General features: G+C 52.0%; 1 protein-coding gene across 2 annotated transcripts in view; it reads left to right on the top strand.

Moving 5' to 3' along the window:
• WDR59 (WD repeat domain 59) overlaps positions 1-13,806 on the top strand; it is a 1,027,519-nt gene that overhangs the window by 126,700 nt on the left and 887,013 nt on the right. For both annotated transcript variants that reach the window (XM_086945225.1, XM_086945226.1), the window contains exon 3: positions 13,109-13,244. In XM_086945225.1, coding sequence (XP_086801351.1) covers positions 13,109-13,244 — 136 coding nt within the window. The remainder of the gene's footprint in view (positions 1-13,108; positions 13,245-13,806) is intronic.

Consider the following 13,806-nt stretch of genomic DNA (forward strand, 5'->3'; position numbering starts at 1 on the left):
TCTATCTATCTATCTATCTATCTATCTATCTATCTATCTATCTATCTATCTATCGATCGCCCTCACTCACTCTATCTATCGCCCTCACTCACTCTATCTATCGCCCTCACTCACTCTATCTATTGCCCTCCCTTTATCTATCTATTGCCCTCCCTTTATCTATCTATCGCCCTCCCTCTATCTATCTATCGCCCTCCCTCTATCTATCTATTGCCCTCCCTCTACCTATCGCCCTCACTCTATCAATCTATCTATCTATCGCCCTCACTCTACCTATCTGTCGCCCTCACTCTACCGATCTGTCGCCCTCACTCTACCTATCTGTTGCCCTCACTCTATCTATCGCCCTCACTCTATCTATTGCCCTCACTCTATCTATTGCCCTCACTCTATCTATCGCCCTCACTCTATCGCCCTCACTCTATTTCTCACCCTCACTCTATCTATCGCCCTCACTCTATCTATCGCCCTCACTCTACCTATCTGTCGCACTCACTCTATCTATTGCCCTCACTCTATCTATTGCCCTCACTCTATCTATTGCCCTCACTCTATCTATCGCCCTCACTCTATCTATTGCCCTCACTCTATCTATCGCCCTCACTCTATCGCCCTCACTCTATTTCTCACCCTCACTCTATCTATCGCCCTCACTCTATCTATCGCCCTCACTCTATTTATCACCCTCACTCTATCTATCGCCCTCTATCTATCTATCGCCCTCTATCTATCTATCGCCCTCTATCTATCCATCGCCCTCTATCTATCTATCGCCCTCACTCTATCAATCTATCTATCTATCGCCGGCCCTCTATCTATCGCCCTCTATCTATCGCCCTCTCTCTATCGCCCTCTCTCTATCGCCCTCTCTCTATCGCCCTCTATCGCCCGCCCTCTATCTATCTATCGCCATCTATCTATCGCCCGCCCTCTATCTATCTATCTATCGCCCGCCCTCTATCTATCTATCGCCCGCCCTCTATCTATCTAGCTCCCGCCCTCTATCTATCTATCGCCCGCCCTCTATCTATCTATCGCCCGCCCTCTATCTATCGCCCGCCCTCTATCTATCTATCGCCCGCCCTCTATCTATCTATCGCCCGCCCTCTATCTATCTATCGCCCGCCCTCTATCTATCTATCGCCCGCCCTCTATCTATCGCCCTACCTCTATCGCCCTCCCTCCCTCTATCCTCTGCCCTCCCTCCCTCTATCCTCTGCCCTCCCTCCCTCTATCCTCTGCCCTCCCTCCCTCTATCCTCTGCCCTCCCTCCCTCTATCCTCTGCCCTTCCTCCCTCTATCCTCTGCCCTCCCTCCCTCTATCCTCTGCCCTCCCTCCCTCTATCCTCTGCCCTCCCTCCCTCTATCCTCCGCCCTCCCTCCCTCTATCTATCCCCCTCCCTCTATCTATCTATCGCACTCACTCTTATCGCATCACCACAGCATCACTCAGCACCATCACTGAACGCCACAGCATCACTCGTCGCCACCACAACATCACTCACAACTTCGTCACAATAAAACTCGTCGCCACCACAACATCACTCACAACTTCGTCACAATAAAATACACTGAACATAATCTTCACAAAAGTTATTCAGAAAAGTTTAAGCTATTGCCATTATAAATTACAATAGCTTTATTTAAGTATTAATTATTTAAAAAAAATTAAAGCCATTGTTATTTGTAATATCAATACATCGAAGTCACGTAAATACAAAACATATTGCATTACAAATGCTATAGGTGTCACATTTGCGGAAGTTAAAACTATTGGCATTGTAAATGACAAAGCTATTAATTTCGCTATTTTCAAAACCAACACATAAATACAAAATTTGTCATTTACAATACCAATAGCTCAGACTTTACTAATGCGAGACCTATTGCATTGCAAATGCTTGTTTTAGTGGAGCAGCCAAAGGGGGTGGCGTAGCCCAGCTTTGTCCAGCCACGCGTGGGTGCGAGCCTCACGCGTCCACCGCAGCGGAAGCGCCTGCTGGGTAATATAGGCACCGCCGTGTGCTACTGGAAGTGCTGGCAGCTTCCTGCCATGTGTGACGCTAGGGTCAGCAGTCCTGCCCCCACCGCTGCCATGGAGAAAAGAGCTGGGTGTTTTCAGTGAAGTTGTTATTGGCTATTTTGCAGTATAGACACTAAATAGTATAACCGTGAGCTAACACTATTATTTACTAAGTGTAATATATGAACCTAGAATGATGACCCATTGCCACAAGTGTCTTTTCCATGTATGTTACATGTTGTCTGCCCACCAGTGAGAAGTATAGGATTAATTTAAAGTGCCAGAGAATCACAGAGAGGTGACTTGCTTGACTCCTTGGAAAGCGGTCGCTCCAGCCTTCCTCCCGACATCATTGCGCTGCTGTGGTATCGTAGCGCTGCTTCTCATTGCTTTATATTTCATGTAAATTGCTTTCGCATTCGAGCTGTAACGTAGCGCTCCGCCCTGCTTTCTTTGCATATTTCATCTACATTGTGGCTGTGTGCGTAGCGCTGCTCCTCTCCTCTGCCATAGCATCCGATCGGTGGCGTAGTGTTCCACATCGCTTTGTGTGGTGATTTAAAGTATTGTTTATTTTTTATCTTGTATTACACCGCTAGTCCGCTCTTCCCGCACTGCCCCCTGAGGTCAATTGCTGCCTGATTGCGACCATAGCGTAGTGCTGTCCTTCTTGTTGTTGTTTGGACACCATTTTGTTGTGCCTGCAGCCCGTCCCTCCCCCTACACCCACGCCTCCCAGCTCCCCCTCCCACCCACGAGTCACTAGGAACGGCCAAGCTGGGGATTCTCTGTGACTTGCTTGACTCCTTGGAAAGCGGTCGCTCCAGCCTTCCTCCCGACATCATAGCGCTGCTGTGGTATCGTAGCGCTGCTTCTCATTGCTTTATATTTCATGTAAATTGCTTTCGCATTCGAGCTGTAACGTAGCGCTCCGCCCTGCTTTCTTTGCATATTTCATCTACATTGTGGCTGTGTGCGTAGCGCTGCTCCTCTCCTCTGCCATAGCATCCGATCGGTGGCGTAGTGCTCCGCATCGCTTTGTGTGGTGATTTAAAGTATTGTTTATTTTTTATCTTGTATTACACCGCTAGTCCGCTCTTCCCGCACTGCCCCCTGAGGTCAATTGCTGCCTGATTGCGACCATAGCGTAGTGCTGTCCTTCTTGTTGTTGTTTGGACACCATTTTGTTGTGCCTGCAGCCCGTCCCTCCCCCTACGCCCACGCCTCCCAGCTCTCCCTCCCACGCTCCGCCCCCTCCACTGTCCATTTATGTCTGATAGTCCCATGTGCAGCGTCCACGCGCTACGGCCGCGCCAAAGGTGCGCCAAAGGTAAGCCCGTCTACGCCCGTCCGCGCCTGGACCGCGCCCAGCGCCATACCCCCTGGTCCTCGTAATGCCCACCCCTCCCGCATTACTTACGATGCCACCACCCTCCTAACCCTTAACTCCGGCCGTTCCCCCAACTGCGTCCAAGCCGCTCCTGGACACACCCATGGGCCCTTCTCCTGCAAGTCCTGCAAGTTCGACGGCACCAAGAACAACTCCTCATCTACGAACACACAACAGATATCCGACCCCAACCACCTACAATGCATCCTGCTCAACACCCGCTCAGTCCACAGGCACGCCATCGACCTCTGGAATCTACTAGACACCATCTCTCCGGACGTCGCCTTCCTAACAGAAACATGGATGAACGCCACATCAGCCCCAGACATCACCATTGCCATCCCGGAAGGCTATAAAATCATTCGCAAGGACCGTACCGGCCACACAGGAGGAGGCATCGCTATCGTCCATAAGAAATCCCCCCGCATCTCAACCAGCTCAGACGTCAATCTCGCCAACACTGAACACCTTCACTTCCAGATCCACACTGACCCCAAGACCACACTCAGAGGCACCCTCCTTTACAGGCCACCAGGACCCCGCGCACAATTTAGTGAAGACATCACGGACTTCATCACTCCACACGCGCTCCCCTCCGAGGATTACATCCTTTTGGGAAACCTCAACTTTCACCTTGAAAAGAACAACGACCGCAACACCACCACCCTTTTGGACAACCTCGCCAACCTCGGACTTAAACAACTTGTCACTACCCCCACTCACATCGCAGGTCACACACTCTACCCTATCTTCACCTCCAGCAAACATGTCTCCTTCAGCCACACCACAGCTCTCCTTTGGACTGACCACAGCTGCGTTCACTTTACCTACAACAAGCCCACATCCAACAACCACCCCCAACCCACTCTGCAAAGAAACTGGAACAAAATCACCATCGACCAGATCTCCTCATCGCTTCTTCTAAGCCCCCCAGCCCACTCCTCAAACCCCGACCAAGCAGCCACCAACCTCACCCAATGGTTATCCAACAGCGCCGACATCCTAGCACCACTGAAAAAACGACAAATCAAACTAGGCAGCAAGAAGGCCTCCTGGTTCAACGATGATCTTAAGAAATCCAAGAAACTCTGTCGCTCTCTTGAGAAGGCCTGGAAAAAAGACCCAACCACCAGCACCAAGGACGCCTTCAAAAACGCCACCCGCATACACCACCAACTGATCCGGAATGCCAAGAAAGCCGCTTTCAAGGACCGACTAGATAACAACGCCCACAACAGCAAGGAATTATTCAACATCGTCAAGGAATTTACCAACCCCTCAGCCAACTCCAACGACATCACCCCCATCAAGCCCCTCTGCGACTCCCTAGCCTCATTCTTCCACAACAAAATCGCAGACATCCACAACAGCTTCGACAACCGACCCGAAGACCAACCCACCCAACCCCCTGTAGGACCCCCACCCCCCTTGAACATCCTCAATGACTGGAAGCCAATCTCCACTGAGGACACCATCCGTCTGATGAACTCTATCCACTCAGGATCCCCCACAGACCCATGCCCTCACCACATCTTCAACAAAGCAGACTCCATTATAGCACCGCACCTCCGAGACGTCATCAACTGCTCCCTCAACTCCGCAACCTTCCCGGAAAGCTGGAAACACGCAGAACTCAGCGCCCTCCTGAAGAAACCCACAGCTGACCCCACCGAACTCAAAAACTACCGCCCTATCTCACTCCTTCCATTCCCGGCCAAAGTCATTGAGAAAGCGGTTAACAACCAGCTCACCGCATTCCTCGAAACCAACAAATCCCTCGACTCCTCACAATCTGGCTTCCGAGCCAAGCACAGCACTGAAACCGCCCTCATAGCAGCAACAGACGACATTCGAACTCTACTGGACAATGGAGACACAGTCGCCCTCATCCTCCTCGACCTCTCCGCAGCCTTCGACACGGTCTGTCATAGCACCCTTTTACAACGCCTCAGAAACGTCAGAATCCAAGGAAAAGCACTGGAATGGATCACCTCGTTCCTCACCGGAAGAACCCAGAGAGTCCGCCTCCCACCATTCAAGTCTGAGGCCACTGAAGTCATCTGCGGCGTACCACAAGGATCTTCACTCAGCCCCACCCTCTTCAACGTATACATGAGCCCCCTCGCGGTCATCGCACGCCAACACAACCTCAACATCATCTCCTACGCCGATGACACTCAACTGATCCTTTCTCTCACCAGAGACCCTAACACTGCCAAAACCAACCTGCATGAAGGAATGAAAGAAGTAGCCGACTGGATGAAGCACAGCCGTCTGAAACTGAACTCAGACAAAACAGAAGTCCTCATCCTAGGCACTTCCCCCTCCGCCTGGGATGACTCTTGGTGGCCAGAGGCCCTTGGAAAAGCACCCATCACGACGGACCACGCACGGAACCTAGGCGTCATCCTGGATTCCTCACTCTCGATGAATAGACAAGTCAACGCCGTTTCTTCATCTTGCTTCAACATTCTTCGCATGCTCAAAAAAACATTTCGTTGAATCCCCACCGAAACTAGAAAAACGGTCACCCACGCTCTGGTCACGAGCCGACTGGACTACGGAAACACCCTCTACGCCGGTACCACCGCAAAACTCCAGAAAAAACTCCAACGCATCCAGAACGCTTCAGCCAGGCTCATATTAGACATCCCGCGTAAAGAACACATCTCTGGCCACCTGAAAAACCTCCACTGGCTCCCCGTCAATAAGAGGATTACTTTCCGACTCCTAACCCACGCACACAAAGCACTCTACGAAATCGGACCCGAATGCCTCAACACACGACTGTCCTTCTACACCCCCTCCCGCCAGCTACGATCCTCCAACCAAGCCCTTGCCACTGTACCTCGCATCAACAAAACCACCATGGGAGGTAGATCCTTCTCCTACCTGGCAGCTAAAACCTGGAACTCACTTCCCACTCGCCTTCGCCTTACTCAGAACCACCTAGCATTCAGAAAGCAACTTAAAACGTGGATATTTGACAAGTAATTCCCCACCCTCCTTCAAGCGCCTTTAGACCCTCTGGGTATGTAGCGCGCTATATACATTTTTTAACTTGACTTGAGTAATCATACCCTTGCAAGGCAAGTGTAATCCATATTTATATCTGCTGTTCTAGGTTTCTGCATTCTGTAGTGATTTTCACATGCCTCCTGCAGAATGATTAGGATATAAATGTTATGTGAAGTCTGACTCAGTTATAAGCTACGTGTACCTCCACCACAAATACAAACTGGAGCTCATGTTTTCTAAAAGAGGCGAAGGAATGCACACATGTATTGTGTTTGTGGCTAAACCTTGATGTCATAAATGGAGACAATTTCCCACTCAATTTTGTTTCTTCCCACTGCCCAGTAAGTATCGGCGTTTTTGTTTCTTGACATTGGTAGGCTGTGCCATATGTATAGTGTTTTCTAACTTCTAGAAGGCCATAACTTTACAGGGTCTTTTATTTTGTTTGTTATTTCTGTTCTAAAAAGTTCAAATGCATGGAAAACGTGCATGGTGATTTTTAAACGTACAAAAAGAAGACATTTACATGTTGTTGAAAGCTGAGATGTCGGAGCTGTATATGGGGAGTTCCAATAAGTGATATTTACAATATCTAGAGCTGTGTTTTCAGTTGTTTATTTAGTAGCACAAATTTTGCACAGGTATGTTTTACTATAGAATTTTGAACGAGTGTTCAATAACAGCAATTCTGGTGTTTACATGTCTGATATGTCTGGGAGTTGAACTCGCTGTACATAGACAAAAATATATACAACCAGACCAAATGACAGAATGTTTCGAGAATTCTATGTCAGGACCGGAGGCTTCAGATTATGCTATATCTTCCTTCGCTTTATTAACATAAAGAAACCACAGCAGCTTAGGAAAAGATATGATAAGAACAAAAAAATGCTTTAAACATAAAGCATTAACGTAATGTTCAACAAAAATCAACAACAACTCCCAAGAGTCTCTTTGTTATAGTCATAGTCCACAGTCCTTTGTCACTGTTCATCATCCCTATATAACCGGACTTCCCATCATCTTCCTCCTCTTTCTTCGCTGCTCCCGCAGCCAGATAAGTGCTTTTCTATTTGTCTTCTTTTATTGTGATTGATTGTCTTGCGGTCTTTGGGGACTCCTTGCATGGTTTATTTCCTTTCAGAGTCCCCTAGTTGCGGGAACGTGCTTCCGTTCCTACGCGACTTTTTCCCACTTGTGTGCGGTGTGTACATAGACCGCAAGGGGGCGGCCTGTCGCCTCGCCGACCCTCCGGCGCGCCTCCGCGGTACAAGGAGCCACGCCGTGGGGTCTGCTTGCGCAGGGGCCGACCCTCGCGTACCCCTCTGACACCTGGTGATCCGGGTCTGTACTTTCACAAACTTGACGCCCTTTGGGGTCTGTATGGCGGTTTTGACCGCGTGAATCGCCTTCGGGCGAGATCTGTGCACCTCTTTATTCGTGTGTGGCCTAGCGCTTGAGGGGTACGTAGACCCGGTCCCGGCGAGGAGGGTCTGCGCGCTTGGGGGTTGGTGCAGCCCACCTGCCACGTCAGCTGGCCCAAAACGTGATCGCAGCCGCTGGGCCTGCCCACATTCGAGAACTTTCTCGGTTGCCGCCCTCCTGGGTGCCCCGCATTTGCCCTTGGTTCCGAGATGGAAGGGGAGTATGAGGAGGAGGCCTGCCCCTATCTGCAGGATGATGAGTTTTACCAGGCGGTGGACAACTCCATCTATCGTTGTGTGACGGAGGTGGTAGGGCCCATGGAGGACCGCCTTTCGGCCCGCATCGTGGAGGAGTGTGCCAAGCTGGCAGCGGCGCAGGTGCCGCCGTCCCCCGTGCTCCCGGGGACGTCCGGCGAGTTGCCGCCCGCTCCGAAGAGACCCCGGGGTGGGGGGCCCTCATCGGAGGCCCAAGGCGTGGATAAGGGCGCCTTCGAGCGTCTTCGTGACGCCTTCCTGGCCAAGGCGACGGCGGTGCCTCCGACACCCTTGGTGGATCCTGGCACTTCGGGCGGCCTGTCGACGGCGCCCGCCTCCCCGATCTACGACTCTCCGGACACGGATGACGACGGGGAGTCGACCCGGTCTTGGCTCCCGGCGCCTTCGGGAAAGGAGATGCCCCGAGGCGAGTCGGGCATGCTGGACCCGGACGAGATCGTCCACCCCCGTTCCGCGGCCTGGGCCCCGGGGGAGACGGTGGCGAAGTTTGTCGCGGGCCGGCTGCGCAAGCCCCTGGAGAAGGAGGCGAGGGGTTGCCTGCGCGGGGAATGCCCTCGGCCTACTTTGGAGGGGAAGGTGGCCATGACACCAGAATTAGACCCCAAGATGGCCACCTTCCTGGCGAAATTCATGAAGGACCCCAGGAAGGGGATCGATCGGTCCTGGCGGGCCTGCCAGGACAAGCTGTTGGATGCGGTCGGGCCCGCCACGAAGATCCTCGATATGGCGGAGGAGGCTCGAGCGAATGGCACCGCCATTTCACCGGAGGTGCTCTCCAACTGGGCCCAGAGGGTGATCGTCTTCTTGGGCAACGCCAACTGTGCCCTGTCCACGGAGCGGCGGCGGTCGCTCCTTATTAAACTGGACCCGAAGCTGGGGGACCTGGCCTCGTCGGAGGCAGGTGCCGTGGCCCAGGGTGGCCTCTTCGGTGAACCTTTCATCCGCGAGCTTGGGAAGTTCGTGAACACGTTCACGTCGCTGGACAAGGCACAGTCCAGCATCAAGAGGGTGTTCCACCAGCGTTTTTCTGGAGGGGCCGGTCGCGGCAGGGGCCGCGCGATCGGCTGTGGTCAGCAGACCAACAACCGTGGACAAGGCTCCGGAAGAGGTCAGTACCAGACCTCCGCCAACTACACCAATTTCTACCCCACCAGGGGACAACGCTATGGTGGAAGAGGATTCCAAAAGAAGTCCGGACAAGGTAATGCCCCCGGTAAGTGTACTTTGCTTGGATCAAGTTCCGATTGGGGGGCGGCTGGCAAGCTTTTACGGGGAGTGGGAATTGCTCACTGCCGATGCTTGGGTTTTGCAAACTGTGAGAGGTTTCCATATAGAGTTTCACGACCAGCCAACTCAGGTGAGGCCCCCGCGCCCGATGGTTTTCTCAGATTCCGACGCGCGATTGATAGACGGGGAGGTCTCGGACTTGCTGCGCAAGGGAGCCATCCGCCTATCAACGTGCCACCCACATGGGTTCCTCAGCAACGTCTTCTTGGTAGACAAGACGGATGGGGGCAAGAGGCCTGTGATCAATCTCAAGGAATTCAATGGGTGGTTGGTCTACCGTCACTTCAAGATGGAGGGGATCCACCTCCTTCGGGACGTGCTCCTCCCTCGGGATTGGATGGTACGACTGGATCTCAAGGATGCCTACTTGGTCGTTCCCATCCACCCCCCTCATCGTCGTTTCCTACAATTCCTGTGGGACGGCCAGGTGTTCGAATTCACCGCCCTGCCGTTCGGCCTTTCTTCGGCCCCGTGGTGCTTCACGAAGGTCCTTCACCCGGTAGTGGAGTTTCTCAGAAGCCAAGGGGTCCGTATGATAGTATACTTGGACGACATCCTCCTCATGGGGCAGTGCCCGGAGATGCTGGCAGGACAGCTGCGTCAAGCGGTCGGCCTGCTTCAGCGACTGGGGTTCGTCGTCAACGGCTCCAAGTCAGTCTTGGTTCCCACTCAGCAGATCACCTTTTTAGGTTTCGTGGTGGACTCGGTGCAGGCGGTTTTGAGCCTGCCGAGCCGGAAGGTCGCAAAGATACGACACCTGCTTCGGCAGACGATCGCGAGGGATCGTACGTCACTGCGCCATGTCGCCAAGGTGGTGGGTCTTCTGTCGTCCTCCATCCAGGCGATTTTCCCAGGCCCGCTGCACTACAGGGCTCTTCAGCGCCTGAAAGCGCAGCATTTGCGCCGTGGGATGTGTTACGATCAGTGGGTTCCCCTCACGGACGAAGTGAAGGAGGAGATGTCATGGTGGCTGTCTCACATGGAGGCATGGAATGGGCGAGCGATCTTCGGGTCGGCCCCGGACTTAATAATAGAGTCCGACGCCAGCAGGTCGGGCTGGGGCGCCCGGTGCGGGGATTTTTCCACCGGCGGCGCCTGGTCGTCAGAAGAACAACAATTGCATATCAATTGTTTGGAGCTCCTTGCGGGCTCCTTCGCGGTTCGCTGCTGGACCAAAGATTCGGTCAAGGCTTGTGTCCTGCTACGGATGGACAATGTCTCGGCGGTCCGATATGTGAACCACCTGGGAGGTCCTCGGTCCCGCGCATTGGCGGATTTAGCAAAGGACTTCTGGGATTATTGCCTGTCTCGTCACATTGCGGTGACGGCGGAGTATCTACCAGGCCAGTCCAATCAGGTGGCGGATTGGCACTCTCGACATCTCAGGGATGCCAGCCAGTGGAAACTGGATCCGGGAGTCTTCCGGTGGCTACACTCCCTTTGGGGCCCCTTCTCGGTGGACCTATTCGCGTCCCGTCTCGACCACCAGCTGCCGCGGTTTTACAGCTGGAGGCCGGACCCTCTGGCGGAGGCCACGGACGCGTTCTTACAGGATTGGAGTCGGGAACAGCCGTTTGCGTTTCCCCCGTTCTCCATGATCATGCGGACGGCGGCTCAAATACGCCGCCAGGGTGCGGACCTGGTGTTGGTTACACCGCTGTGGAGGTCTCAAGTTTGGTTTCCGGTTCTTCTGGAACTTTCCTGGGATTTTCCAATCCTACTCCCCCTGTTTCCTCTGCTTCTGACGAGCCCGGATCGGGAACCTCACCCTCTCGTCATGCAGAACACTCTCCGCCTCGTGGCGTGGAGGCTCTCAGGAGACGCTGGACGCTCCCGGGCCTTTCGGGGTCAGCTGAGCACTTGCTCTCCAAAGCTTGGGCCGATAGTACGACGAAGCGTTACAGATCCGCTTGGCTTAAGTGGATGCGTTGGTGTTTACGAAGGGATTTGGATCCCATGGTCGCCGGCCTTGTTCCCGTGCTGAATTTCCTGGCTCATTTGGCCGACAAGGGCTTGGCGTATAGAACGATCAATGCTATCCGGTCGGCGATTTCTGCGGGCCATGATAACATCGATGGCCACCCGGTAGGGGAACACCCTTTTGTGTGCCGACTTCTGCGTGCGGTTCGCCTCGCTCTGCCGCCGGAGCCCAGGTACTCCGTCCTTTGGGACGTCAATTTGGTTCTGAACCTGTTCCTATCGTGGCCAGCGAATCCTTATCTGTCTCTGAAGGAGCTTTCGGCGAAATTAGCCATGTTGTTATGTCTGGTCTCTTGTAGGCGCGTCTCGGACGTGCGCGCGCTGGATGTTTCTGCACGCATTTTTTCCCCGGAGGGGGTTACTTTCACGGTGGGTCGACGCACTAAGACGTCGTCGCGTTCCATTTCTTATCCAGCCTTTACTGACACTCCTAAGTTGTGTGTCGTGCAATGCCTCAAAGCATATGAGGACCTGACATTGGATCTTCGCCCTCCGGGCGAGCGTCAACTGTTGATTGCCCTGCGGAAGCCACACAAAGCTGTCTCCTCCCCCACTATCGCTAGGTGGGTGCGTTGGGTCATGCAAGAAGCGGGCATCAATACTTCTCTCTTTGGAGCACACTCCGCCAGGGGGGCCATGGCCTCTAAGGCATTCTCGGTGGGTGCTCGTCTGGAGGACCTTATGCGAGCGGCGGACTGGTCCTCGGATTCCACCTTCAAGAGGTTTTATTTTAAGCCAGTGGTGGATTTAGCTCAGTTGGTGGTAAGTAAGCTTTAAACTAGCATAATCTGAAGCCTCCGGTCCTGACATAGAATCGAAATTTGCCTAGCTTACGTAACGGTAAGTTTCAATTCTATTAAGGACACGGAGGCGAGGATTATCCCACCCGGACTACGGTGGTGTCTCTACCCACCCGTATGGCAGTAAGTAAAGCGTTTTCCTTTACGTTGTCAGTACTGTGTTGTTCACTGAATGCTCCTCGCCTTGTTGTCGCCTTTTACTGGGCCACCTCGCTGACGCTGTTCCTTTTTTGACAGGCAACGACGGTGCTAAACAGGACCAATGAGGCTTAAGCGTGATCTGCGCGAAGAAAGAGGAGGAAGATGATGGGAAGTCCGGTTATATAGGGATGATGAACAGTGACAAAGGACTGTGGACTATGACTATAACAAAGAGACTCTTGGGAGTTGTTGTTGATTTTTGTTGAACATTACGTTAATGCTTTATGTTTAAAGCATTTTTTTGTTCTTATCATATCTTTTCCTAAGCTGCTGTGGTTTCTTTATGTTAATAAAGCGAAGGAAGATATAGCATAATCCTCGCCTCCGTGTCCTTAATAGAATTGAAACTTACCGTTACGTAAGCTAGGCAAATTTCGATTCAAAGCACAGACTGGCAGGCCTACGCAGGGATGCAAAAATAATTGAAATCTACACATGTATTGTGTGTCAGGGTTGGAGAGATCAACATCAGACTTTCCCTACCTGTGCCAAAAGATGATTCTCCCTCTTGCTACCATTACAGAGTACATAGTTTCACTACAACCTTATTCAAGATTTAAAGCAAAAAGCTTTAAAAAATAAATGTTTAAGGTGTGTACAACACACATTTTTTTGTCTTTTTACGGTAAATTTTTTATTTGATTACTGATACTTGCTATTTCCTGGGTGCTTTACCAGATTTGATAATTTGTGTTTCTTTCCCATGCAGCCGCCGGTTTCTGTACATTGTGAATCTGGATGTGCCCACGGAGGGGCACCGCAAGATCTCACGCCAGAGCAAGTGGGATATTGGGGCAGTGCAGTGGAACCCACATGAGAGCTGCGCTTACTACTTTGCAGCCTCGGTAAGTTTGCGGTTCTTCCCTCTTAGACTGTACCTTACTTTTTTCTGCCTTTATGCCCTTCTTTCTCTTCTCAGTCTTACTGCAACATACTCTCTGCTCTATGACTGACTGTTCTCACCATCTCCACCATATCTTCCTGGTGCTCTTTCTGTAACTCCAGTTTCCTTTTACTCCTACTCAACTCTCATCCATTCCAGATACTATTGTGTCCCACTCTCTTTCCAACCACTACTTTGCAGGTTTTGTGTAGACCCCTAAACCCCTTTCCACCTACTGTGCTCTGTGACCACTCGCTGTAACCCTACTTTTTGCTTACCCTTGTATCTCACATCCTACTCACACTACTACTGCAGTTTCCGACCTCCTAACGTGTTTTGTTTTGCTTTGCTTTGCTGCTCTCCTTTGCTTTACAGTTTGCACTTATTTCTCCTCTTTGCTTTACATTTACTTTTATCTATTATATTCACACTCTTTTCTCCACGCCTTATCTATTCTATTCACACTCTTTTCTCCACGCCTTGCACCCTACTCTCCCTGCATGTTCTTCACTCACTTATTCCCA

Source organism: Lissotriton vulgaris, chromosome 12, assembly GCF_964263255.1.
Source record: "Lissotriton vulgaris chromosome 12, aLisVul1.2, whole genome shotgun sequence".
Classification (NCBI taxonomy): Eukaryota; Metazoa; Chordata; class Amphibia; order Caudata; family Salamandridae; genus Lissotriton; species Lissotriton vulgaris.